The 26038-nt window shown below is 41.7% G+C and overlaps 2 protein-coding genes across 3 annotated transcripts; one reads left to right on the top strand and one right to left on the bottom strand.

The window, feature by feature from the left end:
- Positions 1-3980: 3980 nt before the first annotated feature.
- Positions 3981-9582, top strand: LOC4351565 (transcription factor LHW). Its single transcript, XM_015764439.3, has 10 exons — positions 3981-4642; positions 5071-5217; positions 5347-5428; positions 5921-5962; positions 6050-6109; positions 6550-8229; positions 8359-8460; positions 8581-8724; positions 8824-8949; positions 9053-9582. Exons 1-10 carry the CDS (start codon positions 4551-4553, stop codon positions 9218-9220), a joined length of 2643 nt encoding a protein of 880 aa, XP_015619925.1. The 5' UTR covers positions 3981-4550; the 3' UTR covers positions 9221-9582.
- A 239-nt stretch (positions 9583-9821) lies between these two features.
- LOC4351566 (BEL1-like homeodomain protein 1) lies at positions 9822-15034 on the bottom strand. Of its 2 annotated transcripts, XM_015764440.3 has the most exons (5): positions 14603-15034; positions 13235-14082; positions 11604-12022; positions 10879-10939; positions 9822-10809 (listed from the first exon to the last, which is right to left on the bottom strand). In XM_015764440.3, exons 2-5 carry the CDS (start codon positions 13949-13951, stop codon positions 10042-10044), a joined length of 1965 nt encoding a protein of 654 aa, XP_015619926.3. In that variant the 5' UTR covers positions 13952-14082; positions 14603-15034; the 3' UTR covers positions 9822-10041. The 2 variants fall into 2 exon arrangements, with proteins under 2 accessions (XP_015619926.3, XP_066162346.1); XM_066306249.1 differs by lacking the exon at positions 14603-15034 and having other exon boundaries at positions 13235-14334.
- Between the last annotated feature and the right edge of the window lie 11004 nt (positions 15035-26038).

Consider the following 26038-nt stretch of genomic DNA (forward strand, 5'->3'; position numbering starts at 1 on the left):
ATTTCCATGGTATTTTGAGGAGGAAAACACGGAGACACAAAAGGTCATGGTCGTTAATATTATTGTCTTGGCTGCTAGCGTTAATTTTCAATTTGTCTAGCACATTAACCATTTTTGTCTTGGCTGACCTCATGCTTTGCCCTAAATTTCATCTGTTCCATGTTCTCATATCTCATACAATTATTTAACAATCAATCTTAACCACCAACTATATTGGTCGCTAATGACCTTAAATCCGATATCACATCACAACAAGAAGTGAAGTGACCATCTAATTTGGCCTTACACAAGGGCCAAAGCAGCTTTGGATTTTTGCATATGATGTGACTAATCTCAAATAAACGTCCCTGTTTTTTGCCCTAGTGGAGCACTTCTAGAAGCAAAGCATCCACATCAAGGAGAGAAGAAGAAGAAGAAGAGTAGGATTAGTTTGCAAGCCTCCACTAATGAGTCAGCAAAAAAATTGGTTTAATAGTTCACTTATCTTTTGATTAGGCCACCTCTCATTAACTAAACAAAGGGATATATGCCACACGTTCAAGAATGAAACTGATGTTTTCATTATAGAAAAGAAGACGTGTTTCTTTTTTAAAAAGAAAGATTGGAGACTTCTGAACTAGGAAATCCAAAAGTGTGAAATGAGGCTTTGGATTAATTACTGTTTGTTTGGATATATATTTAAAAGTTAATTGTCCTTTTTGTCCTGAGCCCTTTGGCTTTCTGACCATATCAAATGGAGAAGCAACAAACTTGGACCAAAGCTCGAGTAACCTGTTGTTCTCACATGTCGTCAGTCCGGTCAAGAACTGAAGCACAATAACCTGTCTCTCTATGTCTGACTCTATGTGCTAATTAAACCTTTTTTACAGAATTAACTAAGAACTTTTCACATGTGCTACGTAAAATATGAATGGGTTTATTTGCAAGGCTTATCATTCATACGAGAATAAGCTATGGAATGAGTACATTTGCAACCATACTTTTTGTTTCAGAAAAATAGAGGAAAACTTTTATGCTAGTACCCTTTTTCTGGAATGTTAACATGAAAGTTTTTAGTACAAATCTTCTGGTACAATATAAACAAATCAACATTCTATTGTTAGTTAATCACAGGGCTGAGATTGCTGAGAGAACAGCCTCAAAGGCCTCTGAAGATCGACAGCTAAGGCATTTCCTTTTCAGAAAATAAAGCCAAGATCAAACAACTAAGATCTCACAAAAGTGACCACAGATCATCATTATAAAAATGTCCCTGCAAAAATGAAAGCAATTAAACAAAGATTCCTACTTGCACAAACCTAATGCAGACATGCTGGCTGACAGGTGGGCCACTGGTCACACTGAAAAGTTCAGGAGGCCCACTTGCCAGGGAATGTGCAGCTGAGGACATGTCCAATCATGAAGGGGAAGAAGCTCACATGACCTCAGAGAGGCACACTGCACAACACTTAAAAAAATATTTAGGCATTTCTAAACACATTGCATCTGAAAACAACTTTTTTAGGGAGGAAAATGCTTAAATTAAGCTAAGACAGGCTCTGCCATCTGATTGTCTTAGCCTATGCCTTTTTGCCCTCATTGTAAATATATATATATATATATTAATATCATTATTAATTTAGAAATTACCCCACCACCCCCTCAAAAGCATACACGACCGCATAATTGTACTCCATGCCCACCTTTTGAAGGCCCATGTTGGCATCCACTGTAATTGCTCAGCAAACCATCAGGGCATAACCGTAATTTTAGGCATAACATTTTAGGGCATAAAGGTCATTATTTTTGGCACATGACATTCCATTTGTTGGATAATTTAAACTATCCAGCTTGTCTTCTTTCCAAGGGATTCTGAATGGTTTTTTTGCAAAGCTTTTCTGAATAGTAATGCTACTTGGCCAAATGTGACGAAAGCTTCTCGGATTTATATTCCTTTTTTCTTGAGAGCAAAAGCAGAAGATTGAGAATTCTAATCAGCTGGTAGATTGCTTGAAGCCTCGTCACAGGATGACACTTTTAGATTTTATTATTAAGATTTGGATCATCTATGAATTGCACGGTAACCTCTTCTCATCACTTTCAACTTTGAACATGTCACGTCTGATCTAGCAGTTTTGTCGTAATATGATTTTTCGCATTGCGTGCTTTTAGGTAGCCTTATATGTACTTATTTAGCATGAGTACATGACATCTAACTAGCATAAATAGCATATGCAGAGTAGTGAAAGTAATTTGTAGAAATAGGATCCTCTTTTTTTTTTAAAGTAGGTGACTTTGGATCACACTGACATATAAGTCCAGTTTGCTATATGGATCAGATCGGTGACTTAAAGTTTCCTGGTATAATGGTAGGATATCCGCTTCCAATTAGTAGTTATCTCAACATTCTAGTAAACAATCGCATGCCTTATTCATCATCGATAAAATAGCTATATTCCTTAGTAGACTATTCAGCTCAATTTGCTATGCTTTCACTATTTCTTTGTATGTAACCAAATATTACACTAAATAATACAATATGGGACTGTTAGGAATAACTAGTTGCTACAGTGGTTTTAATAGCGTCACAGGGGAGAGCTTGGCGTTCATGTTGCTATGACGTGGTTTCTCGATCGATCTGTTGATGAAGCTGAACGACTAGGCTGTACAGTGCAGTCCAAACCACTACAACACGGGCTAGCGAACAACCACTATGTCCCCTCCTGCTCTATATAATCACAATTGTACAAATGAACCACTTGAACCTCATCCAAGAAAGTGCTCATTTCAACTTACAGACTTATTGATTATTTGTGCCATGATTCTCAAACTATGATTTCTCCAAAAGCTTTCTACATTAGCATTATTTAGATATTGTAATTTGCTAGGCTTATTATATGTATATTCAATTCATCTCTATATACTATGTCCATAATCATTCTTAAAGTAAATAAGTATCCTATGCTAAAGCATGACTGAGCAGTTTTCTTTGCAATAACAGGGACAATGTTATTGCGAACGGTGTATTTTGGTTTGGAAGGGAAGTTAGAGGAATATATGGCTCATTTTTAAGAAGACACGAGAGATTTGATGGTGTACGAACAAGGAATTGATGAACGAACTCCTCACTTTTTAATACCTATTATAGTTGTGAGAGTCGGGAGAGAATTCTCTCCCTATGACGACTAAACAAATCTCAGTCCTCAATCATCACTTAAAATATAGTTCCTATCTAAAAATTCCACTCAATTCTTATCACTGTTGCCAAACAAGGGGCTTAAACTAAAAATCAAATTCATATGTCAATCTCACCACTAATTTCCTTCTATAGACAATCAATCCTCTCCTCCAAAGTTACAAACATACGATGAGCTATACAATCTCTACAGTGGCATCAACAATGACCGAAAGACACAAGAGGTAACGATGGTGACTTCCCATATAATATCTCTAGATCCAAAGAACCAATAGAAACAAGCACGATCAATCCACGAGTAATTGCACCTAACAAATAACACACATATTTTTTACGGTGCTTATCAACGCATAATCCCCATCCTTAAATGAGATATGGCTTCAATCATACTAGAGACCTGTTCGGGAAACTCAAAACCTAGAGAAGTAGCTGGTTGGAGTGAGTTTCTGAGAATATAGAGAAACTAGGTTTCCCACCTTTTAAATAATTCATTTTCTAAATTTCACAACTACAATTTCCTATAATCTAAAGAAAAAATTGAACTCTTAACGAAAGCTTTTTATTATAGAAAAAGCTGCATACGTGAGAAGCTCTTCAAACAAACCGTAGGAGAAGCTCTTCAGATTTTCAGATTCATCAGTGAAAAGCAAAAAGGGAGATAGATAATACTTCTAATACTAGTATATAATAGAGAAAGATAATACCGGTTTTGCCCCCGGTGGAGAGAATGATGCGTGTGTGCCTCGGGAGGCGCGAGGGGGGAGAAAGGAAAAGGGAAACAAAGCAAGGGAGGCGAGAAGAAAGCAACAAAAGAGAAAGCCAAGCTCTGCACTTGCAAGCTGCACTGCACCACCCAACCCCCAAGCTTCAACCCTACCTAAGCTAAGCTAGCCAAGCTAGGACCCCAAGACTCCCAAGAAGAGGAGAAGAAGAGTGTGTGTGTGTGAGGATTGAGGAAGAAGAAGAAGAAGAAGAAGAAGAAGAAGAAGAGGAAGAAGAGGAAGAGAAGCGAGCGAGAGAGATTAAGATTCCGGCCAAAATCCGAGCTCAGCTGGTTTGGTTTGGCTTGGCTTGGCGGCTGGTTCTGCTGAGGCTGACGTGGCGGCGGGTGGGGCCCATCTCATGGCTGCTGCCTCTGTGGCGGCGAGGAGCGGCGGCGGCGGGGTTAGGATTCCGGCGAGGAGGGGCGGCGGGCTCCGCGCGAAGCAGGCCGGGCGCGCCAGCTTCCGCGGCGCCTAAGAGAGGAGGAGGAGAAAGAGAAAGCAGGGTTCTTTGCTGCTTTTGGTCTTCCCTTTCTTTTCTTCTTCTTCTTCTTCTTTATTTACTCCTCCTGGGAGGAAGGGAGGGAGCTTAGCTAGGGTTTCCGAGGAGGAGGATGGCCGTCGGTGATGCGCTGCGGCGGCTGTGCGAGGAGGCCCGGTGGTCGTACGCCGTCTTCTGGAAGGCCATCGGCGCCGCCGACCCCGTGTAAGCCCCTCTCTCTCTCTCTCTCAACCTTCTCTCCTCCTGCTCCATCTTTGCAAGAGAACAAAAGAAAAGAAAAAGGGGATTTCAATGCCCATTTTTTGTTCGGTTTGGATTCTTGTTCGACATTCCCATTCCCGCTAGATTTCGTTTTGCCAAGCGTGCGCGCGGGGAAGGAAGGAGAAGATTCGCGTGGGTATATTCCTCGCCTGCTGCTGCTGCTGCTGCTGCTCGGTTTCTTGATACTGGATACTATCTAGTAGTAGTAGTACTTTTACCGGAATATGAAATAGATACTACAAGTTAGTGGGGGGAAAGAAGAAGATGAAATGACTAGTGATTTTGGGGGAGCAGGATGGAATGCTGAGAATGTGCTGTGAATTTGGCATCTTTGATGGTGATTCTCTTCAACATTTTTGTGCATTCTGAAGGCATTTGGTGTGGGAGGATGGCTTCTGCGGCCACGCATCGTGCTCTGCTGGATCTGAGGCTTCTGAGGCTGGGTGCGAGTCCGGCGGCGCCGTCTGCACGCTTGTTAGGAAGATCATGGCCTCGCAGGTTCATGTTGTTGGAGAAGGGTAAGCAAAAGAATATGATCGTTTCTTTGGTTTGAGTATTAATGGGGTTAAGTACAGTATTAGCTAATGCAATCTTGTTGGTTTATTGTTTTCATTAATTGGATGGATTCTTCACTTGTTGTCCTTCAGTACCATTGGCCGTGCTGCATTCACTGGGAATCATCAATGGATTGTCCATGAAACTGCCAATGATCACGGGCTCAGATCCGAGGTAGTGTGGTTTCCTCTTCCTTTCTTGTGAACTGGTATAAATGTTACCCAATTTCGGTTTTGTCTGGTCCATTTTTGCTGTTGCTGCCTCATTTAAAGCGTGGAGTCAGGGGATTTATAACAATCCAACAATCCCTGTGGGGTTGTTTTGTCCTCACCTTTATGTTCCTTGTGGTCTTCAAACTTTGGCATCTAGTGTAGTTTGCTTAATGGTTAGCTGAATAATGAGTGGTCACTGTGATGAGCTAGTTGCAGAAGCACACAAATGGACATGTGAATAAGTTGAAATGTCTATGGAGGTTCTTCTTGATACTGTTTTCCCTGATGCTGAAGTTAACCATGATCTACTTTTCATGAGGATCTATAATTTTCTCTTTCTTACTTGTTTTGGAGATTTTGAATTGGAAATTCGAGTTTTTTTTGTTGTTGTTGTTGTTGTTGTTGTTCTTGTTGTAATGAACAATGAGCTAATGGTTTTACTAATGACGGTCAGGTTGCTGCTGAGATGAACAATCAGTTCAGAGCTGGCATTAAGGTTAGTGGAATTTTGGTCCTTGCATGCTAGTACTAGATTATATGGATTGTTTACTTCCAAGTTCTTAACAAGTTACTTGCTCTGCAGACCATTGCAATTATACCTGTGTTACCACGTGGTGTGCTGCAGCTAGGCTCTACTAGTGTGGTAAGATAATAAAGTTTTCATAGATTAGTATATACTAGATCATCCTACATGTCTTGAAGTTTGTTCTCTTATGTTTTATCATATGGGCCATGACGTACTATTTTATGGCATTTACATTGTTGACTGGTCAAATATTCTGTTCTCTGGGTCCCTATATGTGTATATATATATATTTGTGGTAAGGTCCTAGGAGAACCCATCCTCCTTGTGGATGGTATTGGGAAGTTGAAAACAAGAACGAATTATTCTCTCTGCTATGTGTCTAGCCCTTAGGATTGTTGTGAAGAAAAGGGGGGAAAAAGACTCAGCTAACTGCATTAAGAGAATCCACTTCTGAGTTTTACCATAACCATTAGGACAGTAGAGCTCTGCTAAGCTTTGTTGTTTATGCTTTCTAAATTATTTATGTTAGAGCTTATGAATGCTTTATTTTCTTACAGATTCTGGAAAACATAAGCTCTGTGCAACAATATAAGAAGCTGTGCTGTCAGCTAAACAACCGGTCGAGTATGGTCGCATCTGCTTCAGCCAAAAATGATTTGAGCCAGAAAGTTCAGTCACGATCTTTACATGGTCTCCCAAGTATACACCCTTATGAACAGTGCTATGGTCATGATGCCCGAGCCTTGTCAAGTAGCACATCAGCAAACACGGGCAGGAACACTTCCTTACTTAAGGTTGCACAGAGAAATGATCAAGCCATTAGAGAGCAAGTCTTATATGCTCCTGATATGAGGTTCAGACAGCAGCTCCCTTATAGTGACAGGAGAGTTGATATTAACACACACAGTAGTGCTATGAGCTCAGGTTTTATCTCGTCTATCTCAGCATCAGTGGAAAAGTATCCATTGTTGACGAACAACATTGGACAAGTAGAACACGGGAACATGGAAGAGTCATCAGGGCCCAGAAATGTTCTGTTAAAATCCCTTTCATGCCGGAACCCTGTTGTCCATGAAAATACTAACACGAGTCTATTTCATGGAGGGGATGAGGTGCCGGCTTTTCTGAATAGTCATGGGAGTTTTGATTTTCTCCAAGCAGGTCCTAGAGTAGTTGAGGCTAACTTGTATAACAATGGTACGTCTAGTCAAGTTTTAGACCAAAGATGCAGTTCCACTTCTGGGATGGCAGGGTATAAACCATCTGTTTCATATAAATTCCCCCACTCTGCTCAATTCATTGTGAAAATGGAGAATCCCAGAAGACAATCATTTCAAGACCCCGCAGCTCCATCCTCTGGTTCTGATGTCCAAGTTTCGAGTGGTTTGAAAACAACCACTCGTCAGTTTAACCCAGAGCATATGTGCCAAAACAAGAAGACAAATGAAGTCAATGACTCCAGTGCTGCTGTAAGCACGCAGGATGTGAAAAATATGGACCGACACAAGATCCTAGACATTTCTAATGAGAGAACCTCCTCATTTGTTATGGATCCTAGTACAGAAAATGATTTGTTTGATATATTTGGTACTGATTTTCATCAATTGCACCGCAGTTTGGATGGTGACCTCTCCTGGAACACTGCAAAGCCTCAGAGTTCAGACAGAGATGCACCTGAATCCTCAATTTATCTTGACAGTTCACCAGCCTTCGGTGCACAGGAGGATGAATTTTCTTATTCTGGGATTTTTTCGCTCACTGATACTGACCAACTATTGGATGCGGTTATCTCGAATGTTAATCCTGGTGGCAAGCAGATCTCTGGTGACAGTGCCTCGTGCAAGACTTCGTTGACAGACATTCCTAGCACTTCTTACTGTGGCTCAAAAGAAACGAAGCAATGCAAGTCATCTGGTGCTCCACCTTTGCTAATCAAGAATGAGTTGGCAGTTTCAAATTTTGTCAAACAACCATGTTTCCTAGAAAAGGCTGAAGATGGTTGTCTTTCCCAAAACAATGGAGTGCAGAAATCTCAGATACGCCTCTGGATTGAGAGTGGACAGAACATGAAATGTGAAAGCGTGTCTGCCTCAAACAGCAAAGGTCTGGATACAGCAAACAAGGCAAATCGGAAGAGATCTAGACCAGGAGAGAGTCCTAAGCCACGGCCAAAGGACCGCCAGCTTATTCAAGATCGTATAAAGGAGCTGCGGGAACTAGTACCTAATGGGGCAAAGGTATCCTCTTGTTCACCCTCACACTTTAAATGTCCTTTATGATTATTTAGATCTTGAATCCCATTGAATTTAGTTTGGATGTAAATTCTGTTGTGTGCTGATGGCTAGCCTCATGTCAATTGCCAACAGTGTAGCATTGATGCATTATTGGAAAAGACCATTAAGCACATGGTTTTCTTGCAAAGTGTGACGAAGCATGCAGACAACCTCAAGGATTCTAACGAATCAAAGGTATACAATTCCTATCATTTTCTAGCGTCACAATGAATAGACTAGCTTGCAGCATATTCAAAGAGAAATTAATGTTGCAAACCTGATGTCATTGCTGTGCTATTGGTGAACTGTGAACAGATACATGGTGGTGGTGAGAATGGCCCGCTTCTGAAAGATTACTTTGAAGGTGGTGCTACTTGGGCTTTTGATGTTGGCAGTCAATCTATGACATGCCCAATCATTGTTGAAGATCTTGATCGGCCTCGTCAGATGCTTGTGGAGGTAAATCATTCTGTTATTGCTGTCTTTGTAGAACTAGTATTTTGTGATTCTTGATGCACAAACACTACTTTCCGTTTGTTGACGGTGGTGCCTATTCAGATGCTCTGTGAGGATAGAGGGATCTTCTTGGAGATAGCTGACTTCATCAAAGGACTTGGATTAACTATCTTGAGGGGTGTGATGGAAGCACGCAAAAATAAAATCTGGGCTCGCTTCACCGTTGAGGTAAGCAGCGCAATGTATTTGAGAAAGCTCTCTAGTTTTGGTTCACTATGAATGCAAGAACATCTTATCCTACATGCTGTAACATTTGATTATACCCATGCAGGCCAACAGGGATGTGACTAGAATGGAAATCTTCCTCTCGCTTATGCGCTTGTTGGAACCGAGCTGTGATGGCGGCGGAGGAGGCGTGGGAGATAATCCTAACAATGTAAAAATACCTCCTGGGATTGTGCAACATCCGGTTATACCAGCAACAGGCCATCTTAGGTGAGAAAACGAGTAGGGGAAACATTATCAGAGGCATCTGAATCTCTGAACTTCTGAAGTGCTAAGAGTGGGAGCTTCAGTTCACTCTCCTGCCATGACTAGCATTGTCAGTGTGCACTAAGAGCTGGATCCTTGTCGAAAATACAGTGCTCTTCCTGTTCAGTAGGCAACACACCCGTAGAAAGAAAAGCCTGACGGTAGATGATGATGCATCGAGACATGGACAATCAGTCAGAATGATCCTTGGGCCATGTTTTGCTTGTATAATCTTGTTTCAGTTTGCTACTGATGTGTTTGTTGGCGTTATTAGTGAATTTTGTCTTGTTGATGATCTACTGAATGCAAATCCTGAGTCCATTTTGTTTAGCATGCGTGCATGACTGTGAAAGGCTCTTTTATAGGCACTTTTTAACTGATCCAGAGCTCAGTTTCTGATTGCATATTTGCATGAAGAGTGACAAATTCTGAAGGTTCATTTTCATATCATTAGTTCAGCTGCAATTCTCCAATCTTCTCTCAAGTTACCAACTGCTAAATGCTCTTCAAAATTCAAAGTTCCAAACCACATTTACTTTGTTTTATAATCAGATAATTGTGTCAATCTGTGAACTAGAAATTCCTGTCAGAATTTTCTCAAGCAATACTGTCCTGTATATATCTACTGTATACATTATCCAATACCCCCATGTACATGTTTACATCCCAATATATATATACCAATGAGTAATCTCAAGCATGTCAAGGCTTAACCCTTATTTCTATATGAACACATTCCCTAATTAACTAATTAATTAATTAATTAATTAATTATGTCTGTACTAATCACTATGCCACGAAGTCTCTCATGAGCTGAGCAGCCAACGACTTGGTGCTCTGCATGTTCATGTCGTAGCCGGCCGTCGTCACCGGCGCGCCGCCGCCGTCGCTGCCGGCGCCGGCGCCTATGAGAAACGACGCCGGCGTCTGGTCGGCGCCGTGCGGGAGGCCGAGCGTGAGCGACACGCCGCCGCCGCCTCCGCCGCCGTGCCCGGCGAACGCGAAATGGTCCGAGCCGAACTGATGCCCGTACTGCGCCGCCGTGAACAGCGAGTACCCGCCGGCGCCGCCAGGGACGTCGTCGTCGTCGTCGTTGACGTGCGGGTGGCCCGTTCTCACGCCCTCGCCGCCGGCCTCAGTGAACTTCATTAGCAGCTCCCGGTGGCTCACGGCGGCCTCGCCGGAGACGTGGAACGCCGCGGCCGCCGCCGGCTCGTCCGCCGTCGTCGTCCTCGCCTTCTTGATCCTGCACTGGAACGGATCGTCGCCGCCGCCGCCGCCGCCGTAGAAGCTCGCCTGAGCGTGCTGGTCTCCGGCGTGCACACCAACTGACCTGGACGCCGCCACCGCCGGCGACGACGACGACATGCCAATGCCAGCACTGTCGTCCGGCTTACTCGGAGCCTGCTCCGCCACGCCGCCACGGTCGCCGGCGGCGGCCGCCGCCGCGTCGTGCTCCTCCTCCTCCTCCTCCTTGGCCTTGGTCTCCTCGGCGTACATCTCCTCCACCATTGGCTTCCACAGCCTCACCCTCGCGTTGATGAACCAGTTCGACACCTACAAATACGTACACGTACTTCAAACATACGTAGACGTAGTATTGTACGTAGACGTATACGTACGTACCTGGCTCCTGGTGAGGCCGGTTTGCTTGGCGAGCATGACCTTGTCCGAATCCTTGGGGTATCTGCATGACGTCACAACGAATCTCAGCGACCAATGAGACGTCGACACGAGGAAATATTCATTCACCGATTTGAGCGTGCACTCGAAAATGCAGCTTGATCACTTGTCTCTACGTGTTCATGTAATAGTAGGAGTACTATATATGCTGATGAAGAATTAAAGCTTTAAATAGTACTACTTCGTGATATAAAAAAAACCAATCCTAATTTCAAACCTAAACACTTATATTTTAAATTTACAATTATAATTGAGTTTTTTATGTGACGAAGGAGATATTAATTAGAGTCTGCATATGCATTTACATGTTGTAGTACTTTTTTTTTTCAGGGAAGAAGAGACAAGGTGCAAGGCCCTACATGTTTCTAGTACGATTTTGGGGGAGATGCATGGATGTTTTTATTTCAAACAAATCTTGTACATTTCAATAATATCTTATGGAGCATGCCATTTTAATATTTTGCCATCAACTGCTCATCTTTGGAAATACATATTGTTTTTTTTCTTTGAGAAATTGAGCTGTGGAAAAATATTGAGTGAAGCAAACTATTATATTTGTATTATTAGTGGCTTAAAAACTAAGGCTTGTTTTAAAAAAGGAAAATAAGAAAAAACCCCAAAAATCAACTACAAATTTAAATTTTAAAATTCAAAATTTGATTACTTACGGGTGGAGGAAATGCTCGAAGAGCCAAGCGCGGAGGACGGAGACGGCGCGCTCGGGGAGGCCACGCTGCGGCCGCCACCCGCCGCCGGCGGCGCCACCGGCGGCGGCGGCGTGCACCATGCCAAGCTGCTGCATCGCGCGCTGCTGCCGGAGCTGGTGGTCGATGAACCGCAGCCGCGACCCCACCGTCGTCCTCCCGCCGCCACCGCCGCCCTCGTCGTCGCCGCAGTCCTCCCCGAGCCCCCGGCTCGCCGCCCTGACCTGCGCCGCGATGGCGTCGCGGAGGCACCGGAACTGCCGCGAGATGGTGCGCAGCGCCAGCGACGTGTACGTCGTCGCCGACCCGGCCCCCGCCGCCGCCTCGAACGCCGCCGCCACCCCCTGCATCTGCCGGTGGTACTGCCTGTACCGCTGCTCCACCTGCACAAGTTAATTACCACTAATTACTTTAGTTAATTAAATACAACAGTCATTTAATTAGTTATTTGCCAACTTCAGATGAGGAGGATTTATTACAAGTAGAATTGGATAAATGTAGGTTAGTTTTTAGTCTTTGTATTCTTAATTCATAAATTTTATTTTCCTAAGTGGGTTGTGTAATAGATGGTTGTAGTTTTTTTTGGAAGTAAAGGTAGGTTGTTATTTTATCATCTTAAAAAAAAGTTAAATTTAGTTAATTAAATTGATAAAAAACCTATTAATATATACTATAGTGAAGTAGTGTAGGGTTGGTTTTGTTTTTGGCCTAAATAGGCCTTACCAAATTTTGTCAGTACCAAATTTTGACAAGTTTTGGCATGACTAATTTTGGTAAGGTAAAGTTATATTTGGATTGAAGCCAAAATAGCCTAAATTCACTATTGAAATGACCTATTTTCTTAGGCATGCCAAAATTTGACTTCAAACCAAATAGACACTAAACACTATTAAAATTATCAAATATTGGTAAGTCTAATTGAGACCTCAAACCAGCCCGTACAGACAAATGAGAGACTGTATATTTGAGCAGGCAGCAAGCAATCAAATTAAAGTTGGAGTAGTGCACAACTGAAACAAGTATAAATTATTCTTCTTGTGCTTATCTAATCTTATCAGTTCATGTTCATTCATGATTAGCTAGCTAGCCACAAAAGCAGTATGGTGCATTAGCCACATCACTGCTTTATCTTCTTGTTTTTTGTTTTCTCTTAAAATTGGGTGATTTTCCAGTCACCGAATTAGCAGGGCATTGCATTGATTGGTCAAGAAAAAGTAACATGTTTGGATATTGGAACACGTAAGGATATTGTATTATATATACCAATAAATTACAAAAAAAACGATAATTTCTAGACGAGGATTAAAAACTAATTAAAATTGTAGAATCAAAATATTAATATGTGAGTAAATAGAGAGGAAAATATTTGCAGTGTCTAGTGCCTATCAGGATTAGTTGCCACCAACAGAGGATATATATATATATATATATATATATATATATATATATATATATATATATATCATCAGTCAGTTGCAAGAAAAACCATGAACACTTTAACAGTGCAGTGATCGGTTCAGTGACACTTGCTTCTTTATTACTGAAGCTTAGGCTGGTAAATAATTAAGTACTTAATTATGAATTACACTAATTACCTCATCGAGCATGTTCAGTAGCTTGCTCTTCTTCATCTGCAGCTCCTGCCGCTCCGCCGTCGACATCTCGGCGGCGGCGCCGCTCTTGCTGCCGCCACCGTCCTCCGCACCGCCGCCGCCACCGGACACGCCGCCCTCCGAGTCCTCCTTCTTCTTCACCGCCGTCGCGGCGCCCTTGCTGACGCTCACCGCCTCGTCGAGCAGCTCCTGCGCCGCCTTCAGGTACCTGGAGCGCATCACCACCTTCTCCTGGTCCGTGCCGCCGGGGACGGCGGCGGCGGCGGCGGCGGCGGCCACGGTGACCGGCGGCGCCGCCTCACGCGACGACAGGCTCAGCACGGGGCTGACCGCCGCCGCCGACGTGCCAGCTGCTGCTGGCGCTTGCTGCTGGGCGCCGTGGCGTGGCGGCGACACGTCGTTGCCGCCGGTGGCGTCAGGGCCCCACAGGTTGTACCCCGACTGGAGAGGGATGCCGACGAAGTGCTGCGCCGCCGGTGTCGGCTGGTGGTGGTGGCTGAAGCTCGCCGGCGTGAGGGTGCTCACCGCCGAGTTGAGGAACACCATGTTGGCGGCGGCGGCGCCGCCGCCGGGCGCCGCGGCGGCGTCCGTGAAGCCGACGTAGCTGGGGTTCATGAGGTAGAGCGTCTGCAGGCCGTCGGTGCCGGCGGCCTGGACGACGTCGGTGCCGGCGCCGCCGCCTGTGAAGTACGCCGCCATCGCGGTGGCCCCCAACTCCGACGACCCGATCGATCGAACAATTCAAGCTTGTCTACTTGATCTACGTAGCAAATACGCTGAGATTCTTGGACAACTAGTGTATGATTCCTATGACAAAGCTGTGAATTTGCCTGTGACAAGAAGCCAAGAAATTAACCAAGAAGCTCATCAATAAGCAAGATCAATCAACCACCAAATCATAACAAAACTAATTAATTATATTTCAGAATCAAACAAGAGAGATCTAGCTGCTACAATTGAACCATGGAAATTAGGAAATAATATATGTAGTATATTATTAGTGAATTGAGGAGAGTGTCAAGAGTGGGCTAAAATTGGAGCCATGTATGCACACCTTTTCCCTTTTTGTGAGAGAGATGTATATATGCTATATGTAGGAGAGGGAACCATGCAAGAACTCAAGTCATGCATGAGAGGAAAAAAAAAGAGAAAGAGAAAGATAGAGATGTAGGAGAAGCATCTCTAGCTAGCACATAAAAAATTAAGAAGAGAAACAAAACAAAAGGTGATCCATCCATCTTCATCAGCTGATTTAACAACCAAAGAGTGCACATGCATGTGTATAACACATAAGCAAACACAAAGTCACACAATACTCCATTGGGATTGCTGATTAGCTTTGTTAATTACCTCAAGGATTGAGCTGGAACACGTGCTAAGTACTGTATATTAGAATAAGAATGGGTCTCTTCTTCCTCCCTTTTCCTCCTCCTCCTCCCCCTTTAGGTAGCAAGAACAAGAGAAGTGAAAAGGAAAAAAAAATGGAGGTCAAGAGGATAGTGAGAAATGGAACCTAGCTAGGTATCAAGAGCATGGATGACAATATCTATTGATCACTCATCTGTGGAAGTGTCTCCTTAAGTACTTGCATATGCATGTATCTCCCTTTCTCCACAGAAAACATACATAAATTAATTGTCTACTCTCATCTTCCTCTGAAAGGGAAAGGAATTGACAGGTAGGGGTAGGAGGCTGATAATCAGTGGAGTCTTTGGAGTTAGGAAATAAAGAGGGCAGTGGGTAGCTAGAGGAGGGATACCCACCTCCCACTGCCATTATCCTCATCACAATCCCCACACAGGCCTTTTCCCAACTTTGCCTTTTGTTTTCTTCCTATATCTATTACAAGATCTAGCTAAAATGATTTTTAGTTTTCATCAAAATTATGGGTTGTTAGTGTTGTAGTACTACCTAGCTTGCCTTTCAAAATTCCTGCAGGGACAGGTGTGAGAAATGGAGTTATGGAAAACATAGCTTCATTTGTGTCTACAATAGTGATCTAGACCAAGCTCAACAATGAACACCATATGCCATATGTTTTTACGGTGTTTTACTATTTAAAAATGTTACTCTAACGTGTTTTTTTTATATAATTGTATGAGATCCAAATGGATCAGGTACAAAATTTGTTATTGTTACCTTGTGGTACCTAAGATACTGACTGATACTAATTTTTCTACTAGAAAATATATGATACGCACATCCTTAAATACCATAAAATAACTCATGAGACATAGACCATTAAAAACACTGAACATGAAAGTAGGAATTTGATATGAATATATTAGGGAAGAAATTAAAGGTGGATATAACCTGGAGTCGAATGGAAGCCTAGTGAGTGCACTGGCAGATTTTCTACTAATGTGCCATGCACAATTCTAAAAAAAACACTACTCTCTCTCTCTCTCTCTCTCCCAAAATATAGCAACTTCTAGTCTTTCACAATTTGTCTCAAAATATAACAACTTCTTCACCTATATATCTCTTCTCAACCAATCATAACCTTTCACTATTCAAATTCCCTACCAATCTTCTTTTCTCAACCAATCACAACCTTCCTTCATTTAGTTCCACCAATTTTTTTAATACCCGTATCCAACTCTAAAACTTCTTATATTTTAGGACAAAAGAAATAGATATTAAATGAGGAACTTTGATATCGATATAGGGAGGAAAACTGGTAGGAAGCCTAGAGTTAAATCCAGGCCTGGCGAGTAGCAATGGCAACTTTTCAGCCATTGCACCACACACTGTTCTCTAAAAATGTGGGATACTAGGGCCGGGGTAGTATCAGTGATATTAATTTTGGAAGAGGTGAGTATCTTAGGGTGTGTTTGGTTGGTGGTCAAGAATGCACACGCGCACGTCCCGGCCCCGAGCCGCGCGATCCAGCCAATTGGATATCCAGCATCCAATTCACCCGAAGCTGGATATCCAGCATCTACACAGAATATTTTGTACCCGATGGCCATATCTCACTTTTTCGCACCAACAAAAATTCCTAAAAAATTGACTGCCAAGTCCTATATGAATATATCCAACTAACCAAACGCACCCTTTGGTTCGACCCAAGACCGGCGGCTTGATCCTAGCACCTCCGCGCCGGCTGAGCAACACACCGTTTTCCATATAGACCATTAAAAAGAAAGTTGCAGATGGGCGTGGGTTAATTCCTGAAGAACAGTACCAGTATATCTTTTCGTTTACATTATCTAAAATAAACCCTCTCATTTACTATAAGAGAATTATATCATGTTGAACATAATAATTAAGTTGGTCAGAAAGAGTTACTAGTATTAAGATACTCACCACTTCTCCCATCATCATTGTTCAGACAAGTTCTTTTCAGTCTCCCCCTGTTAATTAATGTGTGTGCGTGTGTGCAATATTGTGCAGGGATTGGAAATTGGAAAGCAAAAGATGCAGATATGATGTCTGATATACTATTCCCAAAAGGACCCAGGTGATATAGGACATGCACATAGCTAGATTTCAGAATTCAGATTGGATGTGGTGAGAGCTGATAGCAATGCGTTTCCTGGCACAGGGTGTGACTGTGAGTTTGTCAGAGGAACTCCTACTAGGAAATGTCCATGTCTTAGCCAGTCCGATTTCAATTTACTCATATGCTTTGTGTGGAAGAAAAGGGCAGGAACCGCCGCAGCTTCTGTCCCTTTTGCTTTCCTCATCCTCAGGTGTATGTCTTAATTTGCTGTTATGGTTAATATTTTTGTGATTTGGTTAATTGGTTATAAGTCTTTGTGTTTGTTAGGTTATTTATTTATCCCTTTGCCTCTTTCACAAGTTCATTGTCTTGGTGATGAGTGTTTTTTTTAAAAAAAATTGTGGCTTGCTCTAGAGTTTTTTTTTTTGCCCTTTTTTATAGTTCTAAACTATGTGCACATTACATTGGCTTTATGATCAAGCAAGAAATTCTAGTTATACCCAGGGAAGAATATCTTTTTTTCCTCGAAAATGCAGGAGAGATGCATTTCACTTTATTAATATGACGATGGGGAAGAAAAATCTTATATTAGATACTTGAAGAGGTATTGCAACACACTTGGCCGGGGAGGAGGGTGGGGAGTGCTTGATTGGAGGCCCTAGAAAAAAAAAGAGGAAGTAACTCCTTTAATTTGTCGAGATGAGTAAAAAAAAAGTTCTTAGGCAACTAAACCATTTGATAGTTGCCAAGCACACGTCCAATAGGAAATGGTTAATACCATTTATTTGTTTATCCATGTGAGCTTGAATAAAAAAGGCTTGAAAATATAGGACAATTATTGAGTGCTTTTTGTTTGAAAGATACTTTCCTTTATTTCTTTTCTGATTGGACCAGAAGGACCAGTATGTTTGACAAATCAACTTGATGTGGCCACACCCATTTTAACTCATTTTCAGAAGATCTAGCCATATATACCATGTATCTTTAGGGACCATTAGTAGATATGTCTTCAAACAAAAATCATTAAGCTGGATCTGATTTTCTTTTTCAGTTTTACGTTTCCCCTAACAAGTTAGTTACTAGCTACTAGTACTTAATATCCACAATCGTGCCTGTACATTTAACTTTTGTGATGCGTATGCAATTTTGAAAGTTTACATATGTATGCTTCTATATAATGTAAGAGCATACTCTCACCATTCCTAAAAAAGTCCAATCCTGAAGATGTATCTGAATATGCACGTAGTCCAGATATATACCTAGAATTAGATTTTTCTTTGGACATAGGGGGGACAAATTAAATATGGGCGAGTCAGTGAGGGGCCTCAGGGGCCTGGCCTCCGTCAAGTTTGGTAGTTGTAAATTACTACCTCCATATTTTAATATATGACGCCGTTGACTTTTTGTCTAACATTTGACCATTCGTCTTATTCAAAAAATTTATATAATTATCATTTATTTTATTATGACTTGATTCGTCATCAAATGTTCTTTAAGCATGACATAAATCTTTTCATATTTTCACAAAATATTTGATTAAAACGAATGGTTAAACGTTGGTCGAAAAGTCAACGGCGTCATACATTAAAATACGGAGGGAGTATGTATTTATAGCTTTCTTAAAAGTTTAAAAGATTAGTATTATTAGCCCCTTCCAACAAATGAAATTTGGAGATTCTGTCTCCCCTGCTGCACAAAAGCTCCTATCCTTGAGTTGCTTATATATGCCAGCGTACCATGGGTAAATCTCACAATATTTTCCTTTTAAGGCTCCTTTGGAACACATCTTTTTCCTGATTAATGTGAAATGAACTACTTGTTGTGACTTGTGAGGTTTGATTCCTATTATTAAAAAGACCCTTTTTGCGAGGTTCATAAATGATGATCTTCTGAACAAAATTTTAAATCATCACAAACATACGAATTAAGATAATATGTCTTATTTCTGCTGTGTTTTTAATTGGACCAAAGAAAAGGCCCGTAGTGTCATTTTAAAAAAAAGGTCCGTAGTGCCTTACAATAATACTTGTATCATAATTTATTATGTATGCGAAAAAAAAGCAACATTAAAGTTAAACATAATTTATTTACATGGTGAAGTTCTATTTGATTCATTGCGCTGTTGGGGTCAAGTAGTCCTTTTATTCTATTCAATTATAAGCATTGGTAGTACGTACTATTTCCACAAAGTTGAATTTAATTATCTTCTGATCATAGATATAAACTTGTGACTGCTACAGGGATATATATGTTGCTTTCTGAGAATGGTACGTACTGCTTTTTCAGATAATGTGAGAATGGGTTGCTGATGCCATAGAACTGATTATGGAGGAAAGGAATCAAAATGGGGACCGCTTTCTCATTAGCTAGGGAAAATAATGTACTATGTAGTGGTGCACTATATCCTAGCTTTATCCAATTATTTGATTCATATTTTCTTACGAAATTAAAATTATCCTTCCTAGCTTGCGTAATTTGTACGTCTCATTGTTGATATTCATTGGTCACTAGCGCAGCTTCAGCCACATAACCCTAATAACTTTTCCCTTTTGAACATGGTGAATCCTCTTTCATTAAAAAAATGGTTAATCCCCCCATATTATGGTCCCTTTTCTTCCTACCCTTCCACCTTAGCTTCTGTGCTTTTTATCTGTTATATTATCCCACTCGATAACGATTACGTGGCAATGGTATCTCCTATAAACTTACTAGTTCTAGACATCTCCGTTCTTTTGTTTCTTTGAAGTACTACTACACTACAAACAGGTACGCTCACTACACGCACATGCTCACTTCTATATAAACATATACACACAAATTCTACTTCTACACGAGAACCTTCGAAATTAAAATGGGTTGGCATATGTTGAGAAACCATAAACGTCTCACTATCAAGTCTCACTGTCAATAAGAATGTAGATCACCTATTTACCTTTAAAAGAATAATTAGTTATAAATTCAAGTACCTATAATAAGTTTAGGACTTAAATCCGGGTGGGTTAATTTCCAATGCAAGTAACTTAATCAGTTGAGTTACACTCACTTTAACTCACTTTATGACATCTCTCCATTCATTTGTATTCGCATGGGACTAGATTTGTGTCTCACTCAAGACATGGTATCACTCTCCGATTCACTAAGAAATGGTGTATCATTTTCTTAAAAAAACAAAAATTTGAGTTCCGGAATGGATGAAATTTGCAGAAATTAACGTCTCCTTTGGCATAAAGGATTGGCATAGGAATTTTAAAGGATTCAACTCGTTAAGAAAAAATTACTGTCAACCCCTCTGGTTCAATAAAAAGGAAAGGAAATATCCCAAATGATTGGATTTCTCTGGCAATGCCATAGAAAAAAATAAGTAAGAGGTTCAACATGCTGAAAACATCTCTTTGCTTTGTTCTTCACCATAATGTATACATATAATAAATGTATTATTTTATTAATATGTATGAAATTAGAAAACATACCACTTAAGTTTCTATGTATTTTCTATATTCTATATTCTATATATTATAGATTTTGCACCACCGGCATCACCACCGTCATTGATGACTTAAAACCTACCCCTCCGTCAAAGAAAAAACCCAATCCTAACTATGAACTTGGATAGTTTGTCTTTTTTTTTTTTTTTGGAGTAGTACCTTTTGCTTTGATCCAGTATAGTTTGTAGCAACAATGGCACATATTGCAGCACAAGAAACGTCGACACCATGATAAAAAAAAAATAATAATAAAAGAAACGTCGACACCATATCGTCAGATCGAACACCAGCATCTCTTAGATTGATGAGACTAATTAATTAGTTTAGGCGTGCTAAGTACTGATTAGGGTGCACTGTCAACTGTCAATGTTCCCAGCAACACACACACATTAGCTAGCTGAGGAAATCGACGTCGACGGAACAGTGTGTACTACCTTCGTTTCAGTTATAACACTTTCCACATTGTTCACATTCATATATATGCTAATTAATATAAATACATATATATCTAAATTCATTAACATATACTACCTCTGTTTTTTTAATAAATGACGCCGTTGACTTTTTCTCACATGTTTGACCATTCGTCTTATTCAAAATATTTACGTAATTATAATTTATTTTGTTATGAGTTGTTTTATCACTCATAGTACTTTAAGTGTGATTTATATCTTATATATTTACATAAAATTTTTAAATAAAACGAATGATTAAACGTGTGAGAAAAAATCAACGGAGTTGTCTATTAAAAAAACAGAGAAAGTATATAAATATATAAATTGTTGGAAAGTCTTATGATATTAAACGGAGCAAGTACGTTACAGCCAATGCCGGCCCGGCTCGGCATCTTTTTCCCGCCACGTCGCTCTCTCCGGTGGGCCCCGCAGCTCGGTCGTCTGACACCTTCCCCGATTGGCTGCTGTCGGGCCCACAACCGCCGGGAATATCTGCGGGCCCCACCGGATGAAGCTAGGAAGACTAGTCCACACTGGTAGCCAACCGCCGCCGCCGTCTCAACCTTCTCTCTTTCGCGGCGCCGGCGTAGGACGCCGTCGTGTCTGTGGCTCGTCCAGTAGCCGACTCAGGATTTGGTTCCTGAGTATTCACTCCATAAATGTAGACGTGCTTTGTCTGATATAACCCTCTCTCTGCTATATAAGAAATATTGCAGAGATGTGACACGTCCTAGCTAGTATTTCGAATAAACAGAGAGTCTGACGTGTCACGTCCTTCCAAAATTTCTTATATTATGAGATAGAGGAAGTATCTGATAAGTTTTCCCGTGGAATTCTCTTGTTAATTAATTAACCACGGACATGCTTGTTGTAATCTATAAGTTCGTGGTTTAGTCACTTACACTTTTAATATCTGATGTTTAGTGGACTAGGGTTAAAGGATTTGAAACGGTTTCTAGACACATTTAGTCATGAGTCTAGTAGATTTGTTCATAAAAATGTGAAAAATAAATTATTAGATATAGTCAAGTGTAATATATTAATTTGTTCTCTAAAATTTTTGGGTATTCATAAGAATACAATGGATACACCCCTCGTGTACGCCACTGAGCTCGTTGCTCTATAGTTACCCGTGGCTTAATTAATTAATTGTGCTTTTGTTGAATACTCCCCCCGTCTAATAAAAAAACGAACCTATGACTATGACTGAATGTGACATATCCTAATACATCGAATCTAGATATAGGCTGTATTTAGTTCAGCGCAAAGTTTGGATTTTGGTTGAAATTGGAGATGATGTGACTGAAAAGTTGTGTGTGTATAACAGGTTGATGTGATGGAAAAGAACTGAAGTTTGAATCCAAACTTTAGATCTAATCACAGCCAGAGGTATATTCAGATTGATAGTACTAGAATATGTCACGTCAAGTACTAGGTTGATTTTTAATAGGGCAAAGAGAGTACTAGTTGAGTTTAAAAATATGTACTACTCCCTCGGTCCCAGAATATAAGAAGTTTTAGGGTTAAATATTGTTATTAAGAAAGTAGATAGAAGTGAGTGGTGGAGGGTTGTGATTGGATGAGTAGTGGAGGTAGGTGAGAAAAGTGAATGGTGTAGGGTTGTGATTGGTTGGAAAGAGAATGTTGGTGGAGAAGTTATTATATTTGGGACAAATTCTAAGGGCTAAAAATTGTTATATTTTGGGACGGAGGGAGTAGTATATTAAGACAAAATTTTATTATACTTTTAAAATTATGACCATCCATAATTGTTTTCTACACAACGAGAAATTGCTTATATTTAGAACAGAAGGAGTATAGTAATTAATATATTAATTGTCTCAAAATAATTTAGCAATGCACTTGATTACTTCAGAAATTAACATTCTCTGATTTTTTTAGATGATTAAATGCTTGGAGTGTTAAGAACAATGCACTTGATTACTTCAGAAATTAACATTCTCTAATTTTTTAAGACGATTAAATGTTTGGAATGTTAAGGAGAAAATCCATTATTGATAAAGAAGAAAATGATGATGATACGTTAAGAAAATGGTGAGAAAACATATGTTCAAAGGATTCGAAATCAAGCTAGCATGATGCTCTTGGTAGCTAGAAAACGGTATGATACAAGAATGTACGTAGGAACAGTGAAAACTGACGACGACACACAACATATATACATGCACATGAAGCTAGCATTGAGTGTACAGGGGATGATGGTCTCAGTGTCTAACACAAGATAAGGGCATCAACTCGACATCAGCCTGCAGTTCTAGCGTCAACGGAAATTAATATATACCTACTAGCTAGTGAAAGGGACCAAAGATTTGATCTGTTTTGAATTGAAAATTAATTTTGGCAATCCTTTTACTCATCCCTCTTCATGTCTCTCTCAAGCAACCAGCATTAACACCTGATTAATTGAGTTCTAGATATTACAAACTTGAAATATTAATTTATATGATGTTTTCAAGTAATTTCTATATAGAAAGTTTTCATGCAAAATTTACCGTTTACCGTTTAGTAGTTTAAAAATCTTACTAATAAAAATTAAGGTAAAATCTGTATTTTAATCAGAAAAGAACTAGTCAATCGTGTACGCTCCAGATTATCTGTTACAGCAAAATACTACGTTTTCAACGTACAGTAACTCCGAATACTATTAGTACAGCGATTTGTTACTCCAGAGTAAGGCTCAAACACAAATATCATAACCAACAAGCACTGTGTAAAATATTATAATTAACTCCTCTTCATTCACTGTGTAAAATATCGTTATCTGCATTTACTGCAGATCAAGACCCTTGTCCATCATTTAATCAACACAAGCACAAGTATTTTGATTCATGGTCTAACCCATTGTTTAATTCAGAGTAAAGTGCACGGGCGGTCTCTAAACTTACGTGGGTGTATTAACTAGGTCCTGTCAGGGTTATGAGTAAGGTATACCCTCTACCCTTCGATATACGTCACATATCAATATGGTATACTTACGCGTATACGGACGTTTTCGGCGTACGTTAATGAAATTCATCATGGAGTTCATAGATGGAAGGAGTCCTACTCGGACAGAACTGGGTCGTCATTGTATCGTGCCGGGTCCGATGTCTCCGAGTCCTACTGGAGACCAGTTGGCCTGCGATATAAAAGGGACCCCCCGGGAGGACCTAAGGCATCGAATCTCATAGCCAACACATCCACTACAGCCTACGGAGTTGAAGCCTACAGGAGCCAAGTCGCCGGGAGATCTAATCGAACCTTTTCGATTACGACTTCGTCGGTATCATCGAGTTCTGCTTTTTCCCTCTGTAATCTGTGGTTTCCATCATATAACCCCATATCAACTGGATTAGGGCTATTACCTATCAAGGGGCCTGAACCAGTATAATCTTTGTTTTCTGCCTGCTTGATGTCGTATTACGTAGATCCTTGTACCAGTGTACCCCAATAACCTCTATATCCGGTTTACGGGTATCCCCCGTCGACAGTGGCGTGCCAGGTAGGGGAACTTGGTGCTCAAGGTTCTACTACTATGTCATCCAGCTTCGTCGATAACAGCGTCAACACCAACCTCAACCAAGGAGTTCCTGCTTCAACAATGCTGGTGTGGACTCAAGTCGGCGAAATCGTCTTCCCGGTTTACACCACGGTGCCGATCTCGGCTGGTCCATCAATGACCGGAAGCGAGAACGCAGTGGCTACAACCCAGGACGACTCCATGTCGAAGGATCCTCCCGCCGAAGCGGAGAACGGAACGTCGACGACATCCGAGCCCGAGAAGGATCCTAGTGCGGCCAAACCTTGTCTTTCCGACAAGAATCACGAGCCGACGAGGATGACTTCCGAGGTGACAAGGTACTGGTGTCCTATTCACAAAACCAGAAAACACACCTTGCAAGCCTGCTGGGTTTTTCTCAACGTCCACGCTGAAATTCGTGCCTACAAAGAGCGTGGAATTCAGCGTACTTCTCCAACTCGTGATGTCTATTGTCCTATTCACAAGACAAAGAATCACGACCTCTCAAGCTGCAAGGTCTTTCTCAGCGCCATGAAGACATCACCTCCTAAGGTCCAGCAGTCATGCATCCCCCTCAGGGATAAGGACAAGGAACAAGGAGCGACGCTGATCTCAGATCGATTCGTTGGGGTAATCGACATCGATCCCCACGAACCGTCAGTCCTGCACCTGCTCGAGGACTATGGTTCATTGTCAATAAGTACTCCGCATGAGGTATTGGCTATCGACGGGACCAACATGTCAGCGCGCTAATGCGGAAGCCGAAAATCAAGTGACTACACTAGCCCAGCACATCAGGGCCGTCAACGCAATACTGAGGGAAACCCCCTATGATCCCGTTCTGAACGATGATCTCGCGCGGTGGACAGAACGGCTACAGGAATCGGTGACCAACCTCAGCAACGCGTTCGAAGAGGCTACTGCTGCAGCGCACCCGAAACAGCCACCAACTGGCGGCGCTAATGGCGAAAACCCTGAACAGCGGGAATCGCCTCATCGAGCCACCCCTCCACCTTGAGGCACCGGCGATCTCCGCAATCACCTGAATGGCTACCGAGAGGCGCGACGCGCACGAGACAACGAGAACCGTTCCCGACATCGCGTCTCTTCAGGACGTCACGATAACGAAGAACGAGTAGGCCGTTCGAGCGAAGACCGAGACCGTGATAACCGCCACAACAGCCACGATCATGACGATCGCGAACGACGGGTGCTGGGCGATACTAGTCGAGGACGCCGCCATAATGACGACGACGATGGGGATCGGCACCAGGACAACAACGGGAGACGACGACAGGATTCTCGAGAACCCGGCCGACGTCCTCGTAATCGTACACTGGAACCAAGTGACCCATCATCATCGTCGTCATCTTCCTCATCCTCATCATCAGATAGACATCCACGAAGGACGTATTATCGCCGACAACCCACCGCCCCTAGCGCTGGGTGTAGAGCTTTCAGTCGTTTACTGCGTGATGTCTGATGGCCTGAGAGATTCCGACCAGGAGCAATAGAGAAGTATGATGGGAGTACCGACCCAGAAGAATTCCTTCAGGTTTACTCCACAGTACTCTACGCTGCCGGAGCGAACGACAACGTGTTGGCGAATTATTTGCCAACTGCATTGAAAGGCTCTGCGCGTTCATGGCTGATGCATCTCCCGCCCTACTCGATTTCTTCGTGGGCAGACCTGTGGCAACAGTTCGTCGCCAACTTCAAAGGAACTTACAAGCGCCACGCGATCGAAGACGACCTACATGCGTTGACACAGAACCCGGGTGAATCCTTGAGGGATTATGTTCAGCGCTTTAATGAGTGCAGAAATACAATCCCCGAAATCACCGACGCTTCTGTAATCCGCGCCTTCAAGTCCGGTGTCAG

The sequence above is a fragment of the Oryza sativa genome, chromosome 12 (genome assembly GCF_034140825.1).
Source record: "Oryza sativa Japonica Group chromosome 12, ASM3414082v1".
NCBI lineage: Eukaryota > Viridiplantae > Streptophyta > Magnoliopsida > Poales > Poaceae > Oryza > Oryza sativa.